We start from the raw sequence: 24229 nt of genomic DNA, 5'->3' as shown, positions 1-24229 counted from the left end.
CTACTGAATTAAAGGGGTCATATGACGTTGCTAAAAATAACAATATTTGGTGTATCTGGTGTAAGGCAATATGTTTATGCGGTTTAAGGTTATTTATTATTATTATTGATATATTATTATTTTCCACATAATATACATTATTGTTGCTCGTCTATGCCCCGCCTTCTGAAATACATTGATTTTTACAAAGCTTATCGTTCTAAAAAAAAAAAGGTGTACACTGATTGGCCAGCTATCTAGTGCATTGGCCAAATACATCAAGCATGTGATGGAAATGTTACGCCCCTTAACATACTGTCATGCCGTGTGTCCCGGCGCGACAAGACAAAAACAATACAACCCATTATAAATTAGGCATTTGTGGCATCCAGCGGGGACATAATCACTGATTATAATGACTTATACTGTTCAAGATGTATACATGTTCGATATGCAAGATGTCGCGCTGCGTAAACAAAACCATGTCTGCATTTGTGATTGGAGAAATGACAAACAAGTGCTAACGTTACTCTACACTGCTCAAAACTTGCATTTAAATAATCACTTTCTAGCTGTGTCCTTTTTTGGAATGCCAAACAAAGTAGTTTCACTTTTACAATGAAACACACAGCGTCTCCACAACATGGCCACGGCAGCAATTGCGAGAAATTAAAGTTACGCCATTTTTCTTTGGGTGAACAGTTTAGGTAGGAGTGGTTGACTCTTGATTTATATAAAGAGTATCTCTTTGTATTTGAGACTTTAGTCTTTGCAACTTTACAAATCTTCTTCATGTACCAAGAGCTTGTAACACTCCAAAGAGAAAGGAAAAAATTCATATGAACCCATCATATGACCCCTTTAAAAGTATTTTTAATGTCCAGTAGGGGGAGCTTCAAGCTACACACTAAAATAAGACGAACAAGAACAGCTTGCAACTGTATAGCTCTATTGTTTTTTCTTCATTTAACACGGTTAATATGTTGAAAACTGAAATTTTAAGGACTTTTTTTTTATAAACACAATCATTATTTCTAAGATATATATTTCAGCTTTTATAAATATATTTTCACGGTTTAGAAGTTTGACTGAAAGGCTTGTATTGAATGATTTTATATTCTACCAGTGATAAAACTGTGGTAGATGTTAGGTTTTGTGAAGAATTGGTAGGGAGATCTTCTTTATGGCATGGCAACTCCTGGACCCCCGGTTGAGAACTACAACTGTGTACTGTTCTTGAATTGATTGTATGTTACTTTGGAGATTGAAAAAAACTCTTGGTTAGATTACAGAATCTTCCAAACAGTGTTGGGAATCCAAAGTCCATTGTAAAAAAATCTATGAAAAAACACCTAATGTGTTATGTTATTTAATGTATGAATGATAAGTTCATTTTTATGAATAAAAAACACTTTTTTTTTTACATGGTTCCAACAAAAATTTTTTTATTGATGTGTCTTTGCATATAATATACCATCTTTCGAGATAAGAATAATCAGTAACCTGTAGCGTGCGTATGTGTGAGTTAATGATAGCCTTCAGATAATGTCACCCTTGATGAATGCCTGTGATTGCTTTAGTGTAAATGAACAGACGTCTATAAATCAGCAGATGGGCCTAAATATAGTGACACAGAGACAAACTGCTAATGCCTTCAGGCATACTTTGTCAAACTGGGACACTGAAATTAATCAGCTTTCAAACCAGAGGGGTGGGTTTTTAGAACATGACAGCTTTTTTAAGGTGCTCACTGACATTCCAGGTCACAGCGACTGTCCAGTGTCCAGCACTGGCCTAGTCATACAGTCCACCAAATTTGAATATACAAACATGATGGTCTCTTTTCATCAGCTTTACTATGATATACAAATATATAATACTAAACTAAGGTAATTAAAGAAGAAAACACACCAACATTATTTAGTTGCTAACCAGAATATTTAAATTCAACATTTGAATATGACGCATTTGAATTCAACATTTGAATGGGGAATTTGAATCTTTCAAATGAAGAAACCTCTCTTTTACACTCAGAGATGCACATGTTGGGTAAAAAAAACTTGGACCTTCCCTTGTGGATTCCAGGATTTCACTATTTATTTGTGACATGTGTTGTACAAATATGTGTGTCTGAGTAAAGGTTACTGCAGGTTGCTTAGGGCTTGCCTAATAAGGAATGATTTGTTGTTGCTGACTAATCTATGGACTCTGAGATTGCACAACTTCACTGGAAACTGACAATACAGACTGAGCAGGCAAGGAGACGAAAGAAAGAAAAACAGCATAATGCAAAAATCTGTTTAACATAAGTTTGACCGGTGGACTTACCTCAGTATACAGGAAGAGAGGAGTAGCACAAAACAAGAAGTTACATACAGACTGTGTCTGTCTAGTAGTGTGAACACATGAGGGCAAGAATTTGCTTACCAACTTGGGGTTGAGTGAAGATTGAAACCATTCAAAAACTGACAATCACACTGTGTAAGAGAAGAAAAGGTACTGAGCACAGTGGTGTGAAGATGCTCAGGAGAGAGACTGGAAGCACATAAACTGAGAAGGAAGTTTGGCCCCTGACAAGACGCAGCAAGGAGGAGGATAGTGGATCATTATGGGAGTCAAGTGCTGTGCTTTTCTTGCCATTGTCTTCATCCTCCTTTTGCTTGGCTCCATGTGGCTCCGTAAGTTTTACTAGTTCTTTCTAAATTTTCCTTTGACAGACTTAATGTAATATATTTGGTTAGTTTTCTGACACACCAAAGCTACTTTATTTCAGGTTAATAGATTTTTGAGGTACTACTTTATTATTTAAATAAATATTCAATCAGTCACATCAATATCAGTTTCGGTGATATTGAGTTATATTTGTCCATCAGTACTTGTTACAGTAAAGCTGACAGACTATACCTCATCAAGAAAATAAACATATAAAGATATGTTATAACAGATATTTGACCTGAATTCACATCTTAAATAGATTGATGAGAGAAGTTTGGGCATCTGAAACATATTTATGTGAGTGTTCCTGTAGCTCAAGCGATAGAGGTTGGGGATTTGAATCCCAGGAAACACATCTTAGGAGAAAATAGTTTGAATGCAAAATAAGTCACTTTTAAGCGTCTGCTAAATGCATTAATTTTATTTAATTTTATTTGAAATGCTGGCTAAATTAATACATTTAATTTAATTTTAAATGCTGAATGCTTTATAGATTTTGTGTATGATTCATTCATGAATCAGAATTATGTAATTCTCAAGTTCATCTCACTGGCTCAATAATGTGGTCTCTGTGAAAAGTATTCTAAATTTAGTTTTCTATTAAATAAAGTAAATAAAATGTTTTAATAAACAAATTAATAAACAATGACATAATTTGTGTTTATTTTGGAGATAACTACTTGTATAATATTCAGATAAATATTTACACTGGAAAACTTTATCTCACTTAAGTCAGTAACACAGTTCAAAGATCTTCTGGATGGGTTTATGTGAAAGCCTAATCAATTTATGATCCTGACTTTCAGTATTTTTAGTAAACCTTCACTAAAAAATGAGTTTATTTGATTTATATATATATATATATATATATATATATATATATATATATATATATATATATATATATATATATACAGACCAAAAGTTTGGAAACATTACTATTTTTTATGTTTTTGAAAGAAGTTTCTTCTGCTCATCAAGCCATATTATTACAACTTAAAATAATAGTTTTCTATTTGAATATACTTAAAAAAAAAATTTTATTCCTGTGATGCAAAGCTGAATTTTCAGCATCATTACTCCAGCCTTCAGTGTCACATGTAACATCCAGTCTATCACATGATCATTTAGAAATCATTCTAATATTCTGATTTATTATGAGTGTTGGAAACAGTTCTGCTGTCTAATATATTTGATGAATAAAAGGTTAAAAAGAACTGCATTTATAAAAAAAATAAAAAAAATAATCTAATAATATATATTCTAATAATATATTTTCTTTACTATCACTTTTTATCAATTTAACACATCCTTGCTGAATAAAAGCATTGATTTTATTTAAAAGAAAGAAAGAAAGAAAAATATACTGACCCCAAATTACTGACCAGTCGTGTATATTGTTATTACAAAATATTTATATTTTAAACCCTTTTTTTTTTTTTACTTTTTATTCATCAAAGTATCCTAAAAAAGTATCACATATTCTGAAAAAAATATTAAGCAGCAGAACTGTTTCCAACTTTGATAATGAATCAGAATGATTTCTTAAGGATCATGTGATAATGATCCTAAAAATTCAGCTTTGCATCACAGAAATAATTTAAAGTATAATACATTTAAAAACTATTATTTTAAATTGTAATACTATATCACAATATTACATTTTATTTTGATTATTATCAAATAAATGCATGTTTGATGAGCAGAAGAAACTTCTTTCAAAAGCATTAAAAATAGTAAACTGTCCAAACTTTTAGTCTGTACTATATATATATATATATATATATATATATATATATATATATATATATATATATATATATATATATATATATATATTCTTCCGTATAAAATTATTTATTCTCCCATTAAACATTATCTGTATCTCAATGTAGATGGGAATCTGGCAGACCACTGGAATACTTGTCCAAAGGCTTATAGTATAAAAAACAAGGTAAGAGGGGTGAATTACAACAGAGAACACAAAATAACTCAAGTGTCATTTTTAATATACTGTACGCAGAGCTGCTAACAGAAACTTTGCCCATTCATTTAATGGCATCACCGTCCTCTGAAATCTCCTTACCTCACTTCTCCATTACTTGTTGTTTTCTCAGATTCTGTCTTTCATTAGAGTTAATCGTTCAGATGACGAAGTGGCTCTACTAAGGGTGTGTCCTGGTCAGAGGTTTCAGGTTGCTGATTTGCTGGCTCATCTGCAGGCAGCTCCAGTCTCAGCCAATGATGTTCTGCTAAAGCCGTACCTGGCAAGCTGGGATGAGCTCATCAAGTAAGTTAACACACATAATTGCATCTCATCATATAGCACAAAAAATAAGTCAGGCGAGAGTGCAGAATGATCGCGAGTGTAATGTTTATTTTTAACAACACTTAAAGCTGCGGTAGGTAACTTTTGACGCTCTAGCGGTTAATAAACAGAACTGCTTGCGTCTTGCGGAAGAACATCGTGGCCGGAGCTACTTCTCTCTGTTTATGTCTAAGAAGAATCACAAAGGTACTGGGTTACTCCGCCGCGGTACCCCCGAAGCAATATAAAATAGTCCGAATATAAACACTTATTATAGGTGCACCCTAGTGATTCAGGACAAGCTAAAAACACGGTTTGGAAAATGGATTCATGGTGTACTCGCTTACTACATACATTTTTCTACACTTAAAACAACAACTAAATTGATAATAAGTAACTAAAACAGTATTGTAGATCACTGAGTATTATTTGTTCTCACAGCAAATAGCCTTTATTTCCGGTGGAAGGCAAAGCAAGTATTTATCGTTGAGCATCTCCAAGCAACCCACTATAGTTGAATGAATGATTTAATAATAACTCCCTTAAAAAGACCGTCTCTTGTCGTCACCTACTGGTCTATCGGTGTAACTTTCAGAAAGAGATAGCTACAGTGGGAAAATATAATTATTTGATCCCCTGCTGTATTTTGAAAGTTTGCCCACTTGCAAAGAAATGAATGGTCTGTAAATTTTATAGTAGGTTTATTTTAATGGATTAGAGACAGAATCCCAACCAAAAAATTCCAGAAAAAACACATTATATAAAGGTTAGAGATTGATTTGCATTTCACTGAGAGAAATAGGCCTAAGTATTTCTAACCAGCTAGAATTCTGGCTCCCACAGATTGGTTATGTGCCCATGTGGAACACAGATTAGTTCTGTCACTTTAAGAAGTTACTGTCAGCTCGTTCGGTGTATAAGACACCTGTCCACACAATATGTATCTTCCATGCAAAACTCTCCCACCACCATGGGCAAAACCAGTGAGCTGTCAAAAGATGTCAGAGACAAGACTGTACATCTGCACAAGGCTGGAATGGGCTACAAGATCAGCAAGAAGCTTGGGAGAAGGGGACAACTGTTGGTTTGATTATTCAGAAATGGAAGAAATACAAAACAACCATCAGTCGGCCTTGGTCTGGAGCTCCATCCAAGATTTTGCCTCATGGGGTAAGGATGATCATGAGAAAGGTGAGGGAGCTTGTTAATGATCTTAAGGGAGTTGGGAACACATCAAGCAAAAAATTGGTAACACACTACGCCGCAATGGACTGAAATCCTGCAGTCCTGTTTAAAGTTTGCCAATGAACATCTAAATGATTCAGAGAAGGCTTAGGAGAAAGTGCTGTGGTCAGATGAGACCAAAATTGATTTCTTTGGCATTAACTCCACTCGCTGTGTTTGGAGGGAGAGAAATGCTGACTATGACCCCTTAGAACACCATCCCTACAGTCAAGCACGGAGGTGGAAACATGGACGGGGGTGGGGGGTATCGTACTGTAAAATATTGGACGAAAACCTCCTTTCCTCAGCCAGAACACTAAAGATGGGTCATGGATGGGTCTACCAGCATGATAATGAACCAAAACATACCACCAAGGCAACAAAGGTGTGGCTCAAGAAGAAGCCCATTAAGGTCATGGAGTGGCCTAGCCAGGGTCCAGACCTCAATCCTATAGAAAATCTGTGGAGGGAGCTGAAACTTCGAGTTGCCAAGTCACCTTAATGATTTAGAGAGGATCTGTAAAGAGGAGTGGATCAAAATCCCTCCTGATGTGTGCAAACCTGGTGACCAACTACAAAAAACATCTTACCTCTGTACTTGCCAACAAGGGTTTCTGCACCAAGTGCTAAGTTATGTTTTGCCTGGGGGTCAAATACTTATTTTAGTCACTGAAATTTGAATAAATTTCTAACCTATATATAATGTGTTTTTTTTTCTAGATTTTTTGGGTTGGTATTCTGTCTCTATACATTAAAATAAACCTACCAAAGAAATTACAGACTCTTCATTTATTTGTAAGTGGGATAACCTACAAAATCAGCAGGGAATCAAATAAATATTTTCACCACTGTAAGTAGGTCTACTTTTCGCATACAGGATCTTATGAATACTGTGAGTTCGGACACATACAGTATGCTTTTCGGATGCAGGGGCAGTAAAATCCTTACCAATAATGCAGAATCTGATTGTTTGGTTTGAACACGCAAACGCAAACACGCAGACTGATAAAGACAGTGAAAAGTCCAAGTGTTTTTAGACTGTATACTCTATATTCCCAATAGTATTGTGACACCCCTTCTAATGAAAAGGTTTGACTTTATTTTACTTGATTTTAGTAATTTCAGTACACATCTTAATGTTTAAGCATATAATGACATTCTAGGGAATTATAGCAACAGTTTGAACATGACCCTTTTCTATTCTAACATGACAATGTCGCAAGGTTCAGAAAGAAATGATTGATTCAGTCTGTGTGTGGAAGAACTTGACTGGTCTGCAGAAAGCCAAATACTAATACCAGCTAAAAACCTTGTGACTTTAAATGCAGACTTTGAGCCAAATCTCATCTACGAACACCAACAACTTGTACATACACTATATAGACAAAAGTATTGGGACATCCCCTTCTTTAGAACAGACAAAGGCACTTCCTGTGACAACAGAGATGGAAACATTTCATGTATTTAAAAAATGTATTTCCATCTCTGTTACAACAATTTTGGAAGTGTCTAAAATGACTGTACTCATATGTACAAGTCATTGGTGTCTGGTGATGAGTTTTTGACTCAAGGTCTGCATTTAAAGTCACACCAGAGGTGTTCAGCTGGATTAGGCTTTCTGCAGACCAGTCAAGTTCTTTCACACACATCCTTTATTTTTTAACCTTGCCTCATATACAGAGACATTGTCATGTTAGAATGGAAAAGGGTCATGTTCAAACTGCTGCTATAAAATTAGAATCACACAATTCCCAAGAATATCATTAAATGCTTGAACATTAAGATTTGAAATTACTAAAGCAGTCAAACCTGTTCATTTGATGAAGGCGTCCCAATACTTTTGGCAATATACTGTATATAATGGAATGTGAGTTGACCAATCAAATTTGAAAAAAACAACAACAACTTTTTGATCTATATAAGTAGAAAAATACACATTAAAAATGTATCTCATTTGTCTGTGCTTTTAAGGTTTTTGGAAGCCTTGGGGCCAATGGTGGGTTTAATTTCACAAGAAATTGAGTCGAAAACTGCCATCATCCGTGACCTGGCCCAAAAAGCGGAGAAAGAGCCAAAGAAGAAAATGAAAGAAAGAAAAAGAATGCAGCAGCAAAGCGACCCAGTCTTAATGATATCTCTTAACAGCTCTTCAGACTACTCTGAAATGAATCACAGCCCCTCATTTGGTTACACTTCTGTTCGGTCTATGATTAAATGGGAGCTGGAGAACGGTTTGGTGGACTTCCACAAGCATACAAACTCGGGCTGCAGGACTCTTTTGCGCTTGCATCGTGCTCTGCTCTGGCTACAAAATTTCTTGTTGGAACTGGGGAAGGACACAACTGAAGGAGAGCATCTACGAAGCCCTTCTGACCTATGCAAAGAGACTTACCAGCGCACACTGGCCCACCATCACACCTGGTGGGTAAGGAAAGCAGCAGAGCTGGCCTTTCTTGCTATGCCTGAACGACCTTATTTCTACCAGTTGGTGTGTGTGGAAACACAGGCAGAAGCTGCTGTAGTGCTGAACAGGATAGTGAGATCAATAGAAGAAGTGTACAAGAGAAATGAAGTCGCTCTACAGGAACACAGCATGCTGGACCTACCCTGAGCGTAAAAGGAAATAGAGGGAAAATCATGGGAGTATAGGACCAATTTAGAGAATAGGGCACTAAATTATAAGCCTGGAGCTTTGAACCCTTAAGAGATAAATACTTATCCAGGCTGATTTATTTGGTCTTATATAATCAAAGAAATATCCATTTTCTTAAAGATTTAGTGACCAGTTCTTTTAAATTATTTGACCAAATTCATGACAACTGGAATGGGCCATTTTTATTCATTATCTGTAAGTAAAAACAGTTGCCAAGTAAGAAAAATGAAACAAATATTTCACTATTAAAATATTAAATTCACAATTACACTATTACAGCTTTGTAGTGAAACAACTAAATATGCAGTATACTGTTGGTGCTAATGAATGACCACTGTCCAATACTTGAGTACCTTTTGCTTAAAGAGAACACAACAAACCAATAACACACATTTTTATAGTAACAAGGCAATGGATACAAATAATTGACTGGTAAATATGCTGTGTTCAGTTCTGTGTTCAGTGTTCAGAGAAACTGGAAAAAAGCTGTGCATTGTTTCTTGTGAAGTTATTAGCAGTTTTCAGGTTTGCACCATAATAGCACTAGTCGATTGTGAAAGATGCAGTAATGCATGCATGCTCAGCAAATGGACAGATTAGTCCAAAGTCCTGTTTTAACAGAAGACCATTTTTACAATCCTTATGCTTATCAAAAGCAGTTTTATAAAGGCGTAACTGATACCTGATGATTGTTTAGGGGATATTCTCACATGCACACCTACGTTTATTTTGATATCATGATATGACATAAATAAGATAGCAATCCAACTTTTTTTTTTGTATCTAAAAGTGGCTCTATATGTAGAGCACGGACAAGTCTGCTTAATTATATTAATAACTTAATACTTTTTTAATGCTACTGACATGCACTAAAGAAACATGTACATTATAAAATTAATGAGAGAATACTGTATGACTATAAAAATATGAATCATTTGTAACAACAACAGCAAAAAAACTGAACCAAACTGTCAAGTACCCTTTCAAAAGGTACACTTTAGGTAATATGTAATTTAAGTACTAATATGTATAATTTAGGAGTGAATAAGATACAGAGATGTACCTTTAAGCTTTCATATCTCAGGGTATTTTCTGGAAGTGTATTGTATTAACATCGTATGACATCATATGATTATGTCTCATTACCTCACATCACGTCACATACTGTATGTATATTATTCCAGGAAGCCAAAGTTAATGCAAATAAAACAAGGTCTTCAAATCAAATCCAATTAAGAGACAACTCTTTGAAAAGTCTTACAGGCTGCTGTTACTAATGTGCATGAGCATAATTTAAAAGGGCAAAATTACACGTGATGGTAATAACCGGAAAGTGTGTGTAAACATATACGTGTCTCTTTGTTTGTATATGTTTGAGAGAGACGGTGACAGTTTAAACCTGTATCCTTGTTCTTTATCTTCTGCAATTCTACGTTATAATTCTGGAAATTATAATGCAGATTATATTGATGAAGAGGAGACAGGGCATTGTTGTTCATTTTATTAGGTTTGTTATTTCAATACATTCATTTAGGCCTATGAACAAATACAGAATAAGGTGTTTAACATAACTAGTCAATATAATGTCAGGTTGTCATTGTTCATCAAATATTTGAGCACAGTTTGCACAAGGTCCAGTGTTGTGTTAACATTCAGCCATATTAAATGAACAGTGTTTTTTGTTCTGTGATGTTGTTGAGGTGGTGACACACAGCCGACTCCATCTGTTCAAACACATCTAAACCACAACATTTAATGTATACATATACATTAGGTAAATGACTTTTCATCTCAAAAGTTCTGTTGGTTAATGTTCACAATAGACTTATTTAAACAGATATTGCATTGTCAATGCTAGTTTTATGAAACATAAAAGTTGTATACATTTTGGTATTTCATAAACTACAAAGAGGTCCAGATTAGTGTTTAAGATTTATTACATTCTTGGGCAGATTAAGTCTTCTGACCTCCTTGTATTTTATAATAAGCACTGCAAAGCTTCATATCGAGCCACATACCCCAGCTGTCACATGCTTTTAGTCATAAATGATCAACAAAAATAGAAATATAGGTTCTTTGAAAATATAGGATCTATTTTATATTTCATGTGATTTTAAAATCCATATTGCCTTTCTCATCTATAAACTTATTTAAATATTGCAATAAATGTTTACCTTCATGATCAGCCAATCTAAAGAAAAATACACATATAGCATGTAACTTTTCTTTATACATCAAAGGGGCTCAAAATATAAATATATTGCTTTTAAGAAGATTCTTGTATAATAAAACATATGCTTGTGCACTATATATTGTGTACTTCAGTAGAAACAGTTGGTGGCGTAAGAGAGGCACAGCACAACTGTTACACTAGGGGCCCTGTTTACAAAAACATTGTCTCAAAGCCAGCATGCGCCAAAAATGTCACTTATTATTATTATTATTATTATTATTATTATTATTTGTGCATGGTGTTACAAACTTTTTTTTTCTACTAGTTCAGGGTCAAGTTAATGATGTATGATCTGGGACCTGAGGTAAATGAATACTTCATTTTGTTGATTTGAAGCTTTCTCTGCTGAGTAAGATAACAACCTTACCATGCACAAACATAAAATATGCAATATACATATGTCAACACAGATGCACATGAAAGTGACATGACATACAGCCAAGTATTGTGACCCATACTCAGAATTTGTGCTCTCTATTTGACCAACCCAAAGCGCACACACACACACAGTGAACACACACACATACATCCAGAGCAGTGGGCAGCCATTTGTGCTGCAGGACCCAGGGAGCAGTTGGGGGTCCAGTGCCTTGGGTATTGCCAGCCCAAGACTCAAACCCACAACCTTAGGGTTAGGTGTCAAACTCTCTAACCATTAGGCCACAACTTCCCACACACGTGAAAGTGATCAAATGTGAAGAAATGTTTTGTCACTGAATATTTTTCAGTAAAAGAGCTGACTCAATATATAGATAGATAGATATACAGATAGATAGATGCTTTTGAGGAAATGTTGGTGTAAAGCATCATATCTATTTATGAGAGTAAGATTAAAGGATTAGGGCATTAGAGGAAGTGTACACACTTGTCATTTAAATGAAAGAGTGTACATGATCTCTCCACAAGACCCTTCTCAGAATGGAGCATGAGGTGTATTTACTCAGAGAGTGAGTTTAGGTGTTTAAAGAAAAAAAAAGAGAATGAGAAATGAGGTTGGTGACCACGTCTTTAGTTTTATTGACTCATGCAGGGTAAGGACTGGGATGGATTCAGTTCAAGCCTGCTGTTTCTGCTCTTAGAGCCTCTCTCTCTCTGTATGGTTATGCTCAGAGTCACTTACAACAAAATCCAAAAAATATTTTAAATGTGCGCAAAGATTAACATAAATCAAATCCAAACATACATGCAGGAATCCACACATATTCTCTCACACACATGTCAAACATACTTTTTCTATCTATCTTTTGACATCCTTTTTGGACATCCTTTAAGCTGTCATCCTCTGAGTCGATGCAAATCAATACAAAACATCATATCCCCTCACCATGTGAGACCAATTGGATTACACATACAAAAAACCAAAAACAAATAAAATAATAATAATAATAGTAATACTGCTTTTACATATAAACAAACTTAGACACACCTCATGATAAATGAAATGTGACAGACTTCATCATGAAAGTCTAGGCTGTGTCAAAACTAATAGGAATGCAGAAATGTATCAGTTTTCTTGTGTTGTGCTGGAGAGGATGTTCATCATGCACAGCATTAGCTACATGTTAGTTTTGCTAATATCCTCTTCAATTACAAAGCCACATATCAGACAGAGGAGAGGTTTCAATACCGCTCTTCAGAACTGATACACACATGCAAAAAAATTATTTTTTAAATCCCAGCAGTCAAGAGATGCTCCAAACACACATGAGATCGTGCCACATTAGTTTATAGATACCTGCTTTAAAAGTATAATAATTTCTGCTAAATTAATACAGATACTGAGGGAAGAAAACGGCATATTTATTAGGAATTTCTCTCTCTCTTTTTAAATGACAATCCCTTTCTCAATATTGTTTTAATAGAATATATTATTTTTAATAAATAGCTCTGATAGCTGAACATGCAATTCAAATTGTGTGTTTCAGAAAATAAATACTGTGATACAATCTTAAAAATGTGCTTCACGATGCCATAGAAGAACCTTTTTTTTGTCTAAGTGGTTCCATAAAGAACCTATAACATCTGAAAAACCGTTCTGTTTCACAAAAGGTTCTTTGTGGCAAAAAAAAAAGTTCTTCAGATTATAAAAAGTTTAGAAAGAGATGATATTTTTAAATAACCTTTGACTGAATGCTTCTTTGTGGAACCAAAAATGGTTCTTCTATGGCATCGCTGTAAAGAACCTTTTAAGCACCTTAATTTTTAAGAGTGTACCTCAGCTCACACATGCAAACACACACACACAGACACTGATGTACACACACTTCATTGCTAACTCAAATACTCTTGAAATGCTGAAGTATTTTATGGGTTTATCTAGCTGTGCCTTCTGTGCATAATCCTACACTCTTTTAGATGGGGAGGACTTGTGTATGTGTGTGTGTGTGTGTGACTGTGTGTAAAAGAAATGGAACACACTTTCGCTTGTTTAATCTTTGGAGTTGATCCTCAGTTTGAAGGAAATGCGTCCAGCAAACTTGTCTCGTTCACTTCCCTCAGGGATGTTGTTAGCGTTGATTTTGCACTCCACATTGACGTCCTCATTCTTGGTGATGTTGAGGAACTTAACGGCCACTAGAGGCTGAGAGTAGTTCACCTGCAGCAGAAGAAACAGATTTGTCAGAAAAGGGTTTTGACTTGGTTCTATTCATCAGTTGTTGATTGGATAGAGCCAGATCTGAATGCGATCTTTAATGGGTTAAATGGGCTAAATTCTTAAAGAATCCAGCATGCATCACAAGAGAGAAGTCAGTTATGCCACTCAGATTAATAATTAAAAATTATACTTAAAAAAAAATTAGAATAAAATATATGCATAGATTAAACATTTACAATAAGATCAATAATATGCATTTAGAAAACAGAGTGCAAATGTTCATTTTACACATGTACAGTATATTCTCCAAGTGTGTGTGTGTGTGTGTTGTACCTGGGCTTTCTTGCCATAGTATGGGTAGTACATAAGGTCAAAGGTGCCATTTGGGGGATAGTACTCCAGTTCACCAAGTTTATCTGTGTCATCTGCCTACAGAGGGAGGGAGGGAGGGAGGGAGATATTATGAGTTCATCTCAGTATTTAATCTGAAGGTATCGACCTGTTCTAATACCACTGTTACTGAATTAAACACGAACAGAGTAACCTACCTTTGAACTGATCTTATGCTGGAATTATCTAGCATATGATCTGACTGTATGAATAATCATTTTACCCGTTGCTGTTTTTAAGTGTAATTAAAGATTTCAAATAAAGACTGGCCATTTTGGATTCAGATTTGTTGCTCACTGCAGAACGTCAAAGATGTAATGCTCATCATGAATTCTCTGCCTATGTCAAAATGATTATTCTTCATTCTTTCTATTATTCTTACCCACTCATCTTTCCCAACTTTGTATTTCTGACATGAATGGAGAGGGAGAACAGGTGAGACACAGACAAAAAAAAACAAAAACAAATCAACTACATGGAACATAAACAGAGATGATGAGCAATGGTGTAAACAACACATAATAAACTGAAAAGACAATTATATGACAACAGGTATGATGGGTCTATGCTGAGAAAGAGAGAGAGAGAAACAAAAAGGTGTGATATTTTAAAATTGGGTGAGGACATTGCAATCAAAGGTTCATGATTGACAGTGATTCAGAGGGCACACACTACTGAGAAAGCTTGGGGAAGAGAACTTCCTCTCTAATGCAATATAGATCAAAGTTTGCTTCGAGTGAGGGAACTGACCTACAGTATGAGAATACAAACAAGCAACAGTGTTGTTATTGTTAACTTAAACCACTAAAATATCAAATTGAAAGAAATCTTAAGTAAAATATAAAAATAAATATTAGATAAAAAAAAGAAATGATGACTTGGCGGCTAACAGAAATAAAAGTTGAAGTGGTATAATGATGTAAAATAGAAATATGAAAACAGTTCAGACTGAACCTTGCATGACTAAAGGATGAATACATTCAGACATTTAAATTAATGGGAAATACACAACTGTTTCTTTACTTTTGCTCATTTCTGTTTGTTAATTTTTGCATGTGAATCAGCAGCATACTGTATCGTCTGTCATGGCAGTTTTTCTATAAAGCCGGCTACAGTTCTGATTTCTGGCCAGTTTAATCTGGTGACCTTGTTGAACGGCTTATGTAAATTTAATCTGAAAACAATCCCTTTTTTAAAAGACTGAAGGATAAGGAGAGTGAGAGACCTTACCTTAGCACCACATGTAACATAAAGAGGCTGCCCTTCCTCAGCAGGCAAAAGACCAATCACCTGATGAAGAAACGCAGAGAAAGAAGGATTTGAGATTGAAATGAGAGAGGGAGAAAAAGATGAAAACCAAAGGGAAGAGACAGGTCAAGTTGAGTCTCATTAGAAAACTAAGTAACTCTGATGAATTATTAATTATAAACATTCAGGCCGCTGCTGATTCTGTGGTTCCAGGTCAAAGTCTTCAAGATGATAAAACTCTGGGGATTCAATGACGTAAAATCAAATCATGCATATATATTTTTTCTATTATATATTTAGTTGTTTCTCAACAATAACTGATTCTTTGCATAATAAACTGTAATCTGGCTTTTTTTAGATAATGCTGCACGTGTTTCTGTAACAAACATTTGCTTCACACATACTTTCTATTTCACATCTTACACGGTTAAACTTGATGATAATGCAGGGCTTGCCATCTTTGTAACCATAGTAATTATCTGCGATCCCAGAGCAATTCTCCAATATGGTGCGATTGAACTGGCAGGAACGCTTTGGGAAGTTTTTCAAGTTGCCACTGTCCTCCTGGATGAAGTACTTATCCGGTTTACATTCATAATTCTTTTGGGCCTGGAGTGTGCCGTTGTAGGCTGCATACAAGAAGCAACAGGACAAGACCTTCTGTCAACTAAAGTAGCACGCAGGATTTCAATAGCAAAATGATTGCAGCAGGTTCTGCGTAATACAGATAAGGTTATTTGCATGGCACTCACGTGAGAGGAAGTTATTGAGGGCTTGGACGTATCTTTCCCAGGTCTCTGTGTGCTCCACGGTGTAAGCGATCTCCAGCTGGTCTCCTTTAGGTCTGATCATCATCCCTGCAAAACAAATAAGAAAATGGGAAAATACAGAGACTGTGAGAGTATATGTTTACATTCAGCATCAAAAGGTTCAAATAATGTGACAAATATCAATAAATACAGTTAATAAATGGCAAAAGGTATCTGTAAGGGGTGACATTGGGGTGTACCTGGAGTTGAAAGTCTATCTTGGTATGTTGGTCTGTAGTCATCGAGCGTCTGCAGCATTACGTACATGGTGAGAGCAAATAATCCAGCCAGGAAAATGTAGAATGCCAGATAAAACAACAGGATCAGACCTGAAAGGACACACAAACATTCAAGTCCAAACTCTATACAAATACATGTATACTCAAGCTTTTGGAAACCTCTCCATAAATGTTAACTGTAATATGCCACTAAAATCTAGCGTAATTAGCATCAAAATATACTTGTTTTAATGGATTCTTGTTTAAATGATTTTAATAATAATAATAACAATGAATATTAATTTAAATTAATAAATGCATCTGCATGCAGCAATAAATGGCATTTTGCATGACATTAAGCATTTTTGATGTCAGATAGACTAAATGTGCACAGGACTAATGGTAAAAAAAAAATTCTGTGACAGTGCCACCAAGTGGCCAAATTCTTCCAAATTGGTAATTTATTCTTAGAGCAAGCCCTTACATTAATGTACCAAGTAATAAGTGATAAAAATGTATAAGTCTAGGAGTAGTTCACAAAAGTATGTTTTTGTTCTTGATATAAATGAAATTAGATATATTTGTGACTTGAGTCTGTAACATACGGTTCTGGTGTTATAGAACAAAACATGTTTTCCTTCATTGTAGCTCCTCCTACACTTTATGTACTTTTATAAAAACATGTTTGCAGGGAGTGTTTGTAATAGGACTTGCATAATACTGTGACCATATACCCAAAATAACCATTTATGACTATCTTTTGCTCTCTCTCTCTCTCTCTCTCTCTCTCTCTCTCTCTCTGTCTGTCTCCCCCTCGCTCCTCGCTCACCTTCTGCTGATGTAACTGTGAACAGACTCAAGACTAGTAGGTCTAATCCTCTTAAATTCTCACCAGAACGCCCGGATCTTCTCTCCTCATTCATACATTTACTGTACACATTTACTGCAACTCTTTCTAACACACATTCATACTTTTACACACTAATGTCCCTTTTACCTGAAGTCGGGTAATCCTGTCTGGTAAATTTCTAGTCTTTGACAAAACTGAATTACTGCAGGGCAGATGTGGGTTAAGAGGGGTAAAAAGGGGGAGGGAGGTGACAGAAGGAGAAGAGGGCAGATTAAGTCAAAGGGGGATTTTCAGGGAATATTTGGTTTAGTAACACCAGAGTAGCCTATGGTATGTCTGTACATACATTCATGTAAACACCCCCAAATAAAATAATAATTATAGTCTAGATTATCAAATACACAACTGCACTAATAGATCTTTATACAGACTAATGAGTTGATATTTATCATAAGTAGAAGAATTACAGAATTATGTCAGTAGTTATTGGCAGTCACAAAAGTACATTATTTGGATGTGCTTTAAAATCTTTTAATTTACGGGATAAATGTTTCTGACGAGCACTTTTTCTAAGCGCGTACACCCGAAGCGCGCGCACCAAAGGCTGTCAAACTGCGCCGGGTTACTGAATAAGTTATCCTTTTTTAACTGATACTGTCAGAAAGTACAAAGTTTACATATAGACTCAGTTTATGTGTAAAATGAAAGTAAACAGTTGAGAGAAACACGGATACCTATGTAAATTAGATGCATGCAGGTCTTAAAGGGACAGTATTAAACATGCTGCCGACTGTCTTTAAAGGGATCGTTCACCCCCCACCCCACTCCCCCCCAAAAAAGATATTTTCTGTCATTTACTAACTCACACGTTGTCCCAAACCTATATTCATTTCTTTCTTGTGCTGAACACAAAATAGGATAATTTGAATAATGAGGGTAACCAAACAGTTTCTGGTCCATATTGAAGGAAAAGATAATATGCAAGTCGCTCTGGACCAGCAACGGTTTGGTTTTCCACATTTTTCAAAATAGCATTTATGTTCAGCGGAAGAAAGAAACTCATTCAGGTTTAAAACTACTCCTGAGTGAGAAACGTATGGCATACAAATAAAACACTATGAAAGAATTGACAGAAAGATAAGATAATTTTTTTTTAGGTGAATTATTATTTAATGTTAATAAAACACCAAAACACAAAGAGAAAAATCATCTTTAATAGGAATCAATATATACACTATATAGTGTTTTATTTTCATTTTTGTTAAATCAATTTCTTAAATGCTCCTGTTAAATACACCTATTGTACCTGAAAATAAAACATTGTTTGTTTTATTTGTATATTATGTATATTTGTAATGTGTATCTTTGTACTCATTTTTTAATAACAAAGATAAAATAATGACAAAGATTTTTTATCCTCGCCCACTTTGGCCTAAATATCAGCCATTCTTTTTTATATTTTGTTACCTTGAAAGGTTTGTCATTATAATAGGGAAATTGTTTTCACTGCAATGCTCAGACAAAAAGCAAAATAGCAAAACCAACATGACAAAGAATTATGAAAAAATCGTGATATAAAAAAAGGAAAAAAAATCAAGTAATTTATAAAATTGTTATAAGATAAAAGATTATACACACTACCGCTCTTTTATTCCAAAAGTGCATTGATTTGATCAAAATATTGTAAAAACAGTAATACTGAACAATATTATTTACATTTAAAGTAGCTACTTTCTATTTCAACTTTTTTGATATCTGAAAGATCATGTGACACCGAAGATTGGAATAATGGCTGCTGAAAATTAAGCTTTGCCATCACAGAAATAAGTTACATTCTAAATGAATATGCTGATTTTAATCTCTTAATTTTGTCAATGTTGAAAACATTTGTGCTACTAAAATTTTTTTGTGTAAACCATGACTCTTCGATGAACGAGGTTTAAAAGAACAACATTTATTTGAAACGTAGTGTTTTATAGCATGAAGGACATTGCTGGACTTGAACTCCTTTAATTTATGTTAATCATCTGAATACTTTCAGGGAAAAAGCAAAGATTCAGTAACTCATCCATTTGCCCCTGTAATAAGAATGTACTTCCAAACATGTAAATAATTTAGGGTTGCTATTTCATAGAGAATGCTGAGTGCTGAAGGTGACTGTATGTATGTAAGTTGTGGTGCACAGCAGGAGAGTGTATGCCTGAGTAGAACTTATTAAAATACAGGACACCTGAGCTTCAAGCAGCAAGGCCCCTGGGGACAATCAATCAGGTTTATCCAGGATGAAGGGAGGAGGGAACTCTGTCCCCCCCGCTGCATCCTGGAGGTCCCCGCACAGACATGCTTTCACTGATCAATAACAGTACTGCAATGTGAGGTTACGCTACAGGATAGAATTACACAGCAGTGTGTGTTAATATGCCTGGAAAGAGTGAAAAAGGATGCAATGCATGTGCAAGAGAGAAAGTGAGCAAAGACCAAATGTTCACATCATTAAGCACTACTTAATCTCGCAGCAGGACAGCCTCAAAATAACCGCCGTCTCTCAGGATACCAAATACCTGTATTATCAAACAGTACTTGCTTAACTTGGTTATGAGGTTAAAATGTGGTACATCCTGATCAGCTGTGCTGGATCTGTGAGTTTGTGTGTGGCGAATACTGCACATGGTGGGACTGATACTCTATCATGATGAAAGTCACCCTCCCTCTTTCAACCCTCTAATTTGAACACAACCTGAAAGAGAGAAGCAGAAGATGCCACTGTGATCTGCTATTTGCATGTTCACGTTCATTAATATAGACATGAACCCCACAAAACAGTCTCTTTAGATCTGCCCACATCCTTTCGGCTTCATCAGTTCCTAAATCCATCAAACCCACCAGACCACCATGCTATCAAACACTTCAGAGGAACTCACACCTGTGATGTAGACAAAGGGAGATATCTCTGAATATCAATTTCCTGTTATTTGGCAGAAATAACTGGGTATACTGGGTGCACATAAACAGATCGTAATTATAGAACTGATCAATCTAAACTGTTACTATTAATTACTTTTTAATTGATTTTATTCAAGTCAGATTTATTTATCAACACTGAACCAACCTAAATACTTTAGACTAACAAACATAACAGTTAATCAATTATAGATGAATAAATAAATACAAATTAAAAATGGTTCTCAGGGATACAATTGCAGATAACTTACTTGATATGAATATTTATTATCAGACCAAAACTGAAACTGGCACCACTTTCAGAAGACCTTCATATTAATGACACTATAACAATGTTGCTGTGTTAGCATTATTGTGTCAATTGTTTTGTACCTTGTAACTTACTATTTTTCATAGTGGAAATAAGCAAAAGGTCAAATTACATAATTTCAATTCAAAACGACATTTCATCGCATGCTTATTTATGATGCGTTTAGCTGTAAAGTGAATGGGACAATATACATTTGAACAAGAAGACTACATTCAAAAAGAGGATCTTCCAAAGCAGTCTAACATCCAGCTAGAACCAGATTTTTCAGATCGGAGAACTGCAGGGTGTAAAAATGTTAATAAAAAGTAAATAATTTATTATATTTACTAAAAAAGATTAAATTCTATTTGTTTACTTGCATATCATCAGAGAACTGTGAACATGCAAATATGTTATTAATTCCTTTAAAAAAAATAACTTAATGTCTCAGGGAGTACTTCATGTAAATATTTTATGTCAAAGTGCTTTAGCTGATGAAAAAAAAAAGTATAGGAATCTTTTGAACTAGAAACCTTTTCTGCGTGCTTGTTTCCAGGAAGCCTCATCCTGCTTTGAACAGAGTTTTTAGGTCTTCTGCTCTCAAATACTGCAGTATGAGCTATAAGTCTCAGGAGTGGTTTAGAGATTCAATTATCGCCTGTACAAGAGTGATGTTTAACAACAAGATGAGACACAGGCTGTTTATGACTCTCCAGAGCAGAGGGCTGTAGTCAAATCAGCTTTAAATGCTTTTATCTGATACTATTAACCCCTCTGTGCTCCAGGGCTTCTCAAAGCAACCCTGGATATGTTTCAATAAGAGAAACAGCTGTATAAATGTAGCTGCAGCTTCCACCGTCCTCCATAGGTCACTATTAAGCTCTATAATGAGGATGTACTTTGTTAAAGAATCTAAGCATACCCAGGTTCACTCTGGTTTGGGCACAGACAAAAATAGACTAATTAAGGAGTCTTAGAGAGCACGCTGACTTAACTAGGCAGCTAGTCCTCAGAGCATCACACACACACACACTCTCTCTCTCTCAATGAGGTGCAACACACTGAGATCCCTTAGAGCAAAAAATGCTGGCATACATTGAAGTCTTGAGGGCAGTGATCTAGCATTTCTCTCTCTCTCTCTCTCTCTCTCTCTCTCTCTCTCTCTCTCTCTCTCTCTCTCTCTCTCTTTAACTATCCCAAAGCATTGACAGCTGAGTTATAGATGCCCGAGGGGCAATTTTGGAGTACTGCAGTTTTAATGCCATCACACCCTGATTAAAAGACATGTTCAGTTTCAGAATGAATCTAAATCTAAAGTTGAATAGGCCATGTGTCCAAATGATAGCCTCACCAAGGCAACCAATGAGCCTATTAGCAAAGGATTACATCTTACACTAATTCACAAACCCCCACGCACACACTCAAAATGGCCCTCGGCTAGATTAAATCATCTCAATGTCACTGCAAAAGACTATTTGTAACAATATACACAGGGATAAAGGTGTTTAGTGGTTAACTTCTATTGTTAGAAAGATCTTACGCAATTATAAAAGCCAGATTATTTACTAGATTACTTGGAACGTTCAAACAGATTTTAACCAAATGGCAGAATGTACAATTTGACACTTGACTGTAAAAAGAAATAAAAAATACAAGTAGAAAAGTAAAATGATGTTGCACAGAGTAGGTGTTGGTGACTGTGTTATTATTATATTTGATACAGCTTCTGGTTGTTATTCAATTATATGTTAATATATGGGCCTATGTGAACTCTTAAAATGAGTTTGCTGTGATGAAAGGCAAAGATGATGCAGATGGCCCACTGGGGCTTATAGCTGATCAAAATTGGCCTCTCTAGCAGCTGTCATGGTAAACACTAATTAAATAAGGCAGAATACAACAGAGAGCAACTACTACGAAAAGCAAGAAAATTTTGAGCAAGGAATTTTCAAAATTTCTCTATTAATTAAAAAGTGTCTCGTACTTTGAACAAAAACATAACTTATACTATATTTTACAATACATGAATTAAAACATTGTATTTTTTTATTATTTTTTTACTACAGCATTTCAGCATTCTATGCAGTTAAAATTGCGGCTCTTCTTTACAGAAAATGGTGCAGGGAATACTGATGTGTGGCCGCCTCTGTTCAGACGTTCTACTTGAAGCGCATTGTGTAGTTTTGCAGGTATTCGACGCATCACATTTCTCCACGCTATTCATTGTCTGATGCGGCGCATTTAACATTTCTTCCCGCAAAGTCCATCGTAACGCAATAATCAGTTATCTGGATGTGTCAATAGACATAAGATTTCTGGATTTGACAAAGATAATCACATTATGCATTAAGTTTTACAGCTGCGTAAACACGCGGCAGAGAAAAGCAAACGCATGTGACGCACTACAGCCGCACTAACTGGAGTTTCAGCACCTTGGACAGCGATCCGTCTCTCAAGTGAACTTCTCTGCACTGATAGAGTGAGACTCGCGAACTACTGCAGCGCAGTATTTATTTTAACTGCAAAATAATGGCACAATTATTAGCATTTGTGCATGCGTGAAATCCTGTCGATGCTGTGCAAGACTTACCCCAACTGCTCGCGGTCCTCCCGCAGAACTCGCGCGTTCTCGGGTTCCAGAAGAACTCCTTCCACGCGTTCTTCTTATCATCCTTTGCCATTTTCCTGGACGAAATAAATGTGCACTCACAGAGTCAACGCCTCGGGGCTAACACTCTCTTTGAGAGTAATAAAAAGCTATTCAACCCTTGAATAGTGTGGAGAAAGGGTTCAAACGATCTTTAAGGTCTCAATAGAAAGCTTTTTAAAATGAAAAACTGGGTAAAAGCGATTCTCAAGGCACTCTGCCGAAACCTGAGCACTCAAGCAAGGACTGAGCGAGAGGAGACCTCGATTTCTCTGTGACGCCCGGCTTTCTGCCCACTCACAAGTGTAGTGCGCATTCCGCAGAGAGACAGAGCGAGAGAGAGAGAGAGAGAGAGAGAGAGAGAGAGAGCAGTGCAACACTAATGTGTCGATACTGCAGTAAAACCATCTCTGCCTGCTCAGCCCCTATCACCCCCACCCCGAAAAAGTCCCTCCTTTAGCAAAACTCAAGTCACTTCTTAGCCAATAGCATCGCTATACTGCGCACTTTGGCCCGTCTTCCACAGCAAAATGGCACATCTTTAAAGCCTGTGATGGAAGAGACTTTTGGGCTCATCTGTCAGCATCTCATGAGGCCGTTGCCAAGAAGAAGTCTCTGGGAAGTCTCAGGTGAAGTCAGGGAAAACGTCTCTCAGGAAGTGCGTGGTGTTTCCGTTCTGTGTCGTTCCGTGCAAAGATTCCCACTGGCCTCAGATGGTAAAATGCACTGTAAAAACAATCTCGGATCAAGCAAATAATACTTAAAATAAAATCTACTTGATTGTTGTATTACAGCTTATGTAAACCAAACAGGTAATGTATCTTGACGCTGTTTTTCCTGTTACAAGATACATAGGCTGATCTTCAACAAGCATTACAGGTGAGTTGGATTAATGCATTCATTTAGTTCAGACAGATTTACACAAAAAATAATTTGTTTCATTGGTATTTGGGCATAATTAATTAATGTGGCTAGACTGTTTGGCTACCTAGCAGTTTTATTGGCAATGCTGTTGATTTTATTATATTCTTATGATTATCAAGAATGTCAAGAATCACTTAATATAGATGGGTATTTTTTTTAATGACTGCAGATTAATGGCAACTTGA

The 24229-nt window shown here is 35.7% G+C and overlaps 2 protein-coding genes across 3 annotated transcripts; one reads left to right on the top strand and one right to left on the bottom strand.

Annotated features, from left to right (window-relative positions):
* The first annotated feature begins 2178 nt into the window (after positions 1–2178).
* LOC127958739 (ceramide-1-phosphate transfer protein) lies at positions 2179–10111 on the top strand. The gene is made up of 4 exons (XM_052557698.1): positions 2179–2657; positions 4590–4648; positions 4812–4984; positions 8198–10111. The coding sequence occupies exons 1-4, from the start codon at positions 2588–2590 to the stop codon at positions 8835–8837; spliced, it is 942 nt and encodes a 313-aa protein (XP_052413658.1). The 5' UTR covers positions 2179–2587; the 3' UTR covers positions 8838–10111.
* A 254-nt stretch (positions 10112–10365) lies between these two features.
* LOC127958740 (sodium/potassium-transporting ATPase subunit beta-2-like) lies at positions 10366–23463 on the bottom strand. 2 transcript variants are annotated; one of them, XM_052557699.1, is made up of 8 exons: positions 23064–23460; positions 16356–16484; positions 16099–16203; positions 15770–15975; positions 15329–15388; positions 14481–14507; positions 14042–14137; positions 10366–13708 (listed from the first exon to the last, which is right to left on the bottom strand). In XM_052557699.1, the coding sequence occupies exons 1-8, from the start codon at positions 23152–23154 to the stop codon at positions 13541–13543; spliced, it is 882 nt and encodes a 293-aa protein (XP_052413659.1). In that variant the 5' UTR covers positions 23155–23460; the 3' UTR covers positions 10366–13540. The 2 variants fall into 2 exon arrangements, with proteins under 2 accessions (XP_052413659.1, XP_052413660.1); XM_052557700.1 differs by lacking the exon at positions 14481–14507 and having other exon boundaries at positions 23064–23463.
* Between the last annotated feature and the right edge of the window lie 766 nt (positions 23464–24229).

Source organism: Carassius gibelio, chromosome B5 (genome assembly GCF_023724105.1).
Source record: "Carassius gibelio isolate Cgi1373 ecotype wild population from Czech Republic chromosome B5, carGib1.2-hapl.c, whole genome shotgun sequence".
Classification (NCBI taxonomy): domain Eukaryota; kingdom Metazoa; phylum Chordata; class Actinopteri; order Cypriniformes; family Cyprinidae; genus Carassius; species Carassius gibelio.
The sequence above is the reverse complement of the archived record's forward strand: the minus strand, read 5'-3'. Positions and strand labels throughout refer to the sequence as shown.

Bases quoted from the DNA above. Each gene is read 5' to 3' on its own strand.
- LOC127958739 (XM_052557698.1), top strand. From the start codon at position 2,588: ATGGGAGTCAAGTGCTGTGCTTTTCTTGCCATTGTCTTCATCCTCCTT. The intron at 4,649-4,811 runs GTAAGAGGGGTG...TTGTTTTCTCAG, and splicing joins CTTATAGTATAAAAAACAAG to ATTCTGTCTTTCATTAGAGT. The intron at 4,985-8,197 runs GTAAGTTAACAC...TGTGCTTTTAAG, and splicing joins AGCTGGGATGAGCTCATCAA to GTTTTTGGAAGCCTTGGGGC.
- LOC127958740 (XM_052557699.1), bottom strand. From the start codon at position 23,154: ATGGCAAAGGATGATAAGAAGAACGCGTGGAAGGAGTTCTTCTGGAAC. The intron at 14,508-15,328 runs GTAAGGTCTCTC...CATTCATGTCAG, and splicing joins ATGTTACATGTGGTGCTAAG to AAATACAAAGTTGGGAAAGA. The intron at 14,138-14,480 runs GTAAGAATAATA...CTCCCTCTGTAG, and splicing joins AAGTTGGGAAAGATGAGTGG to GCAGATGACACAGATAAACT.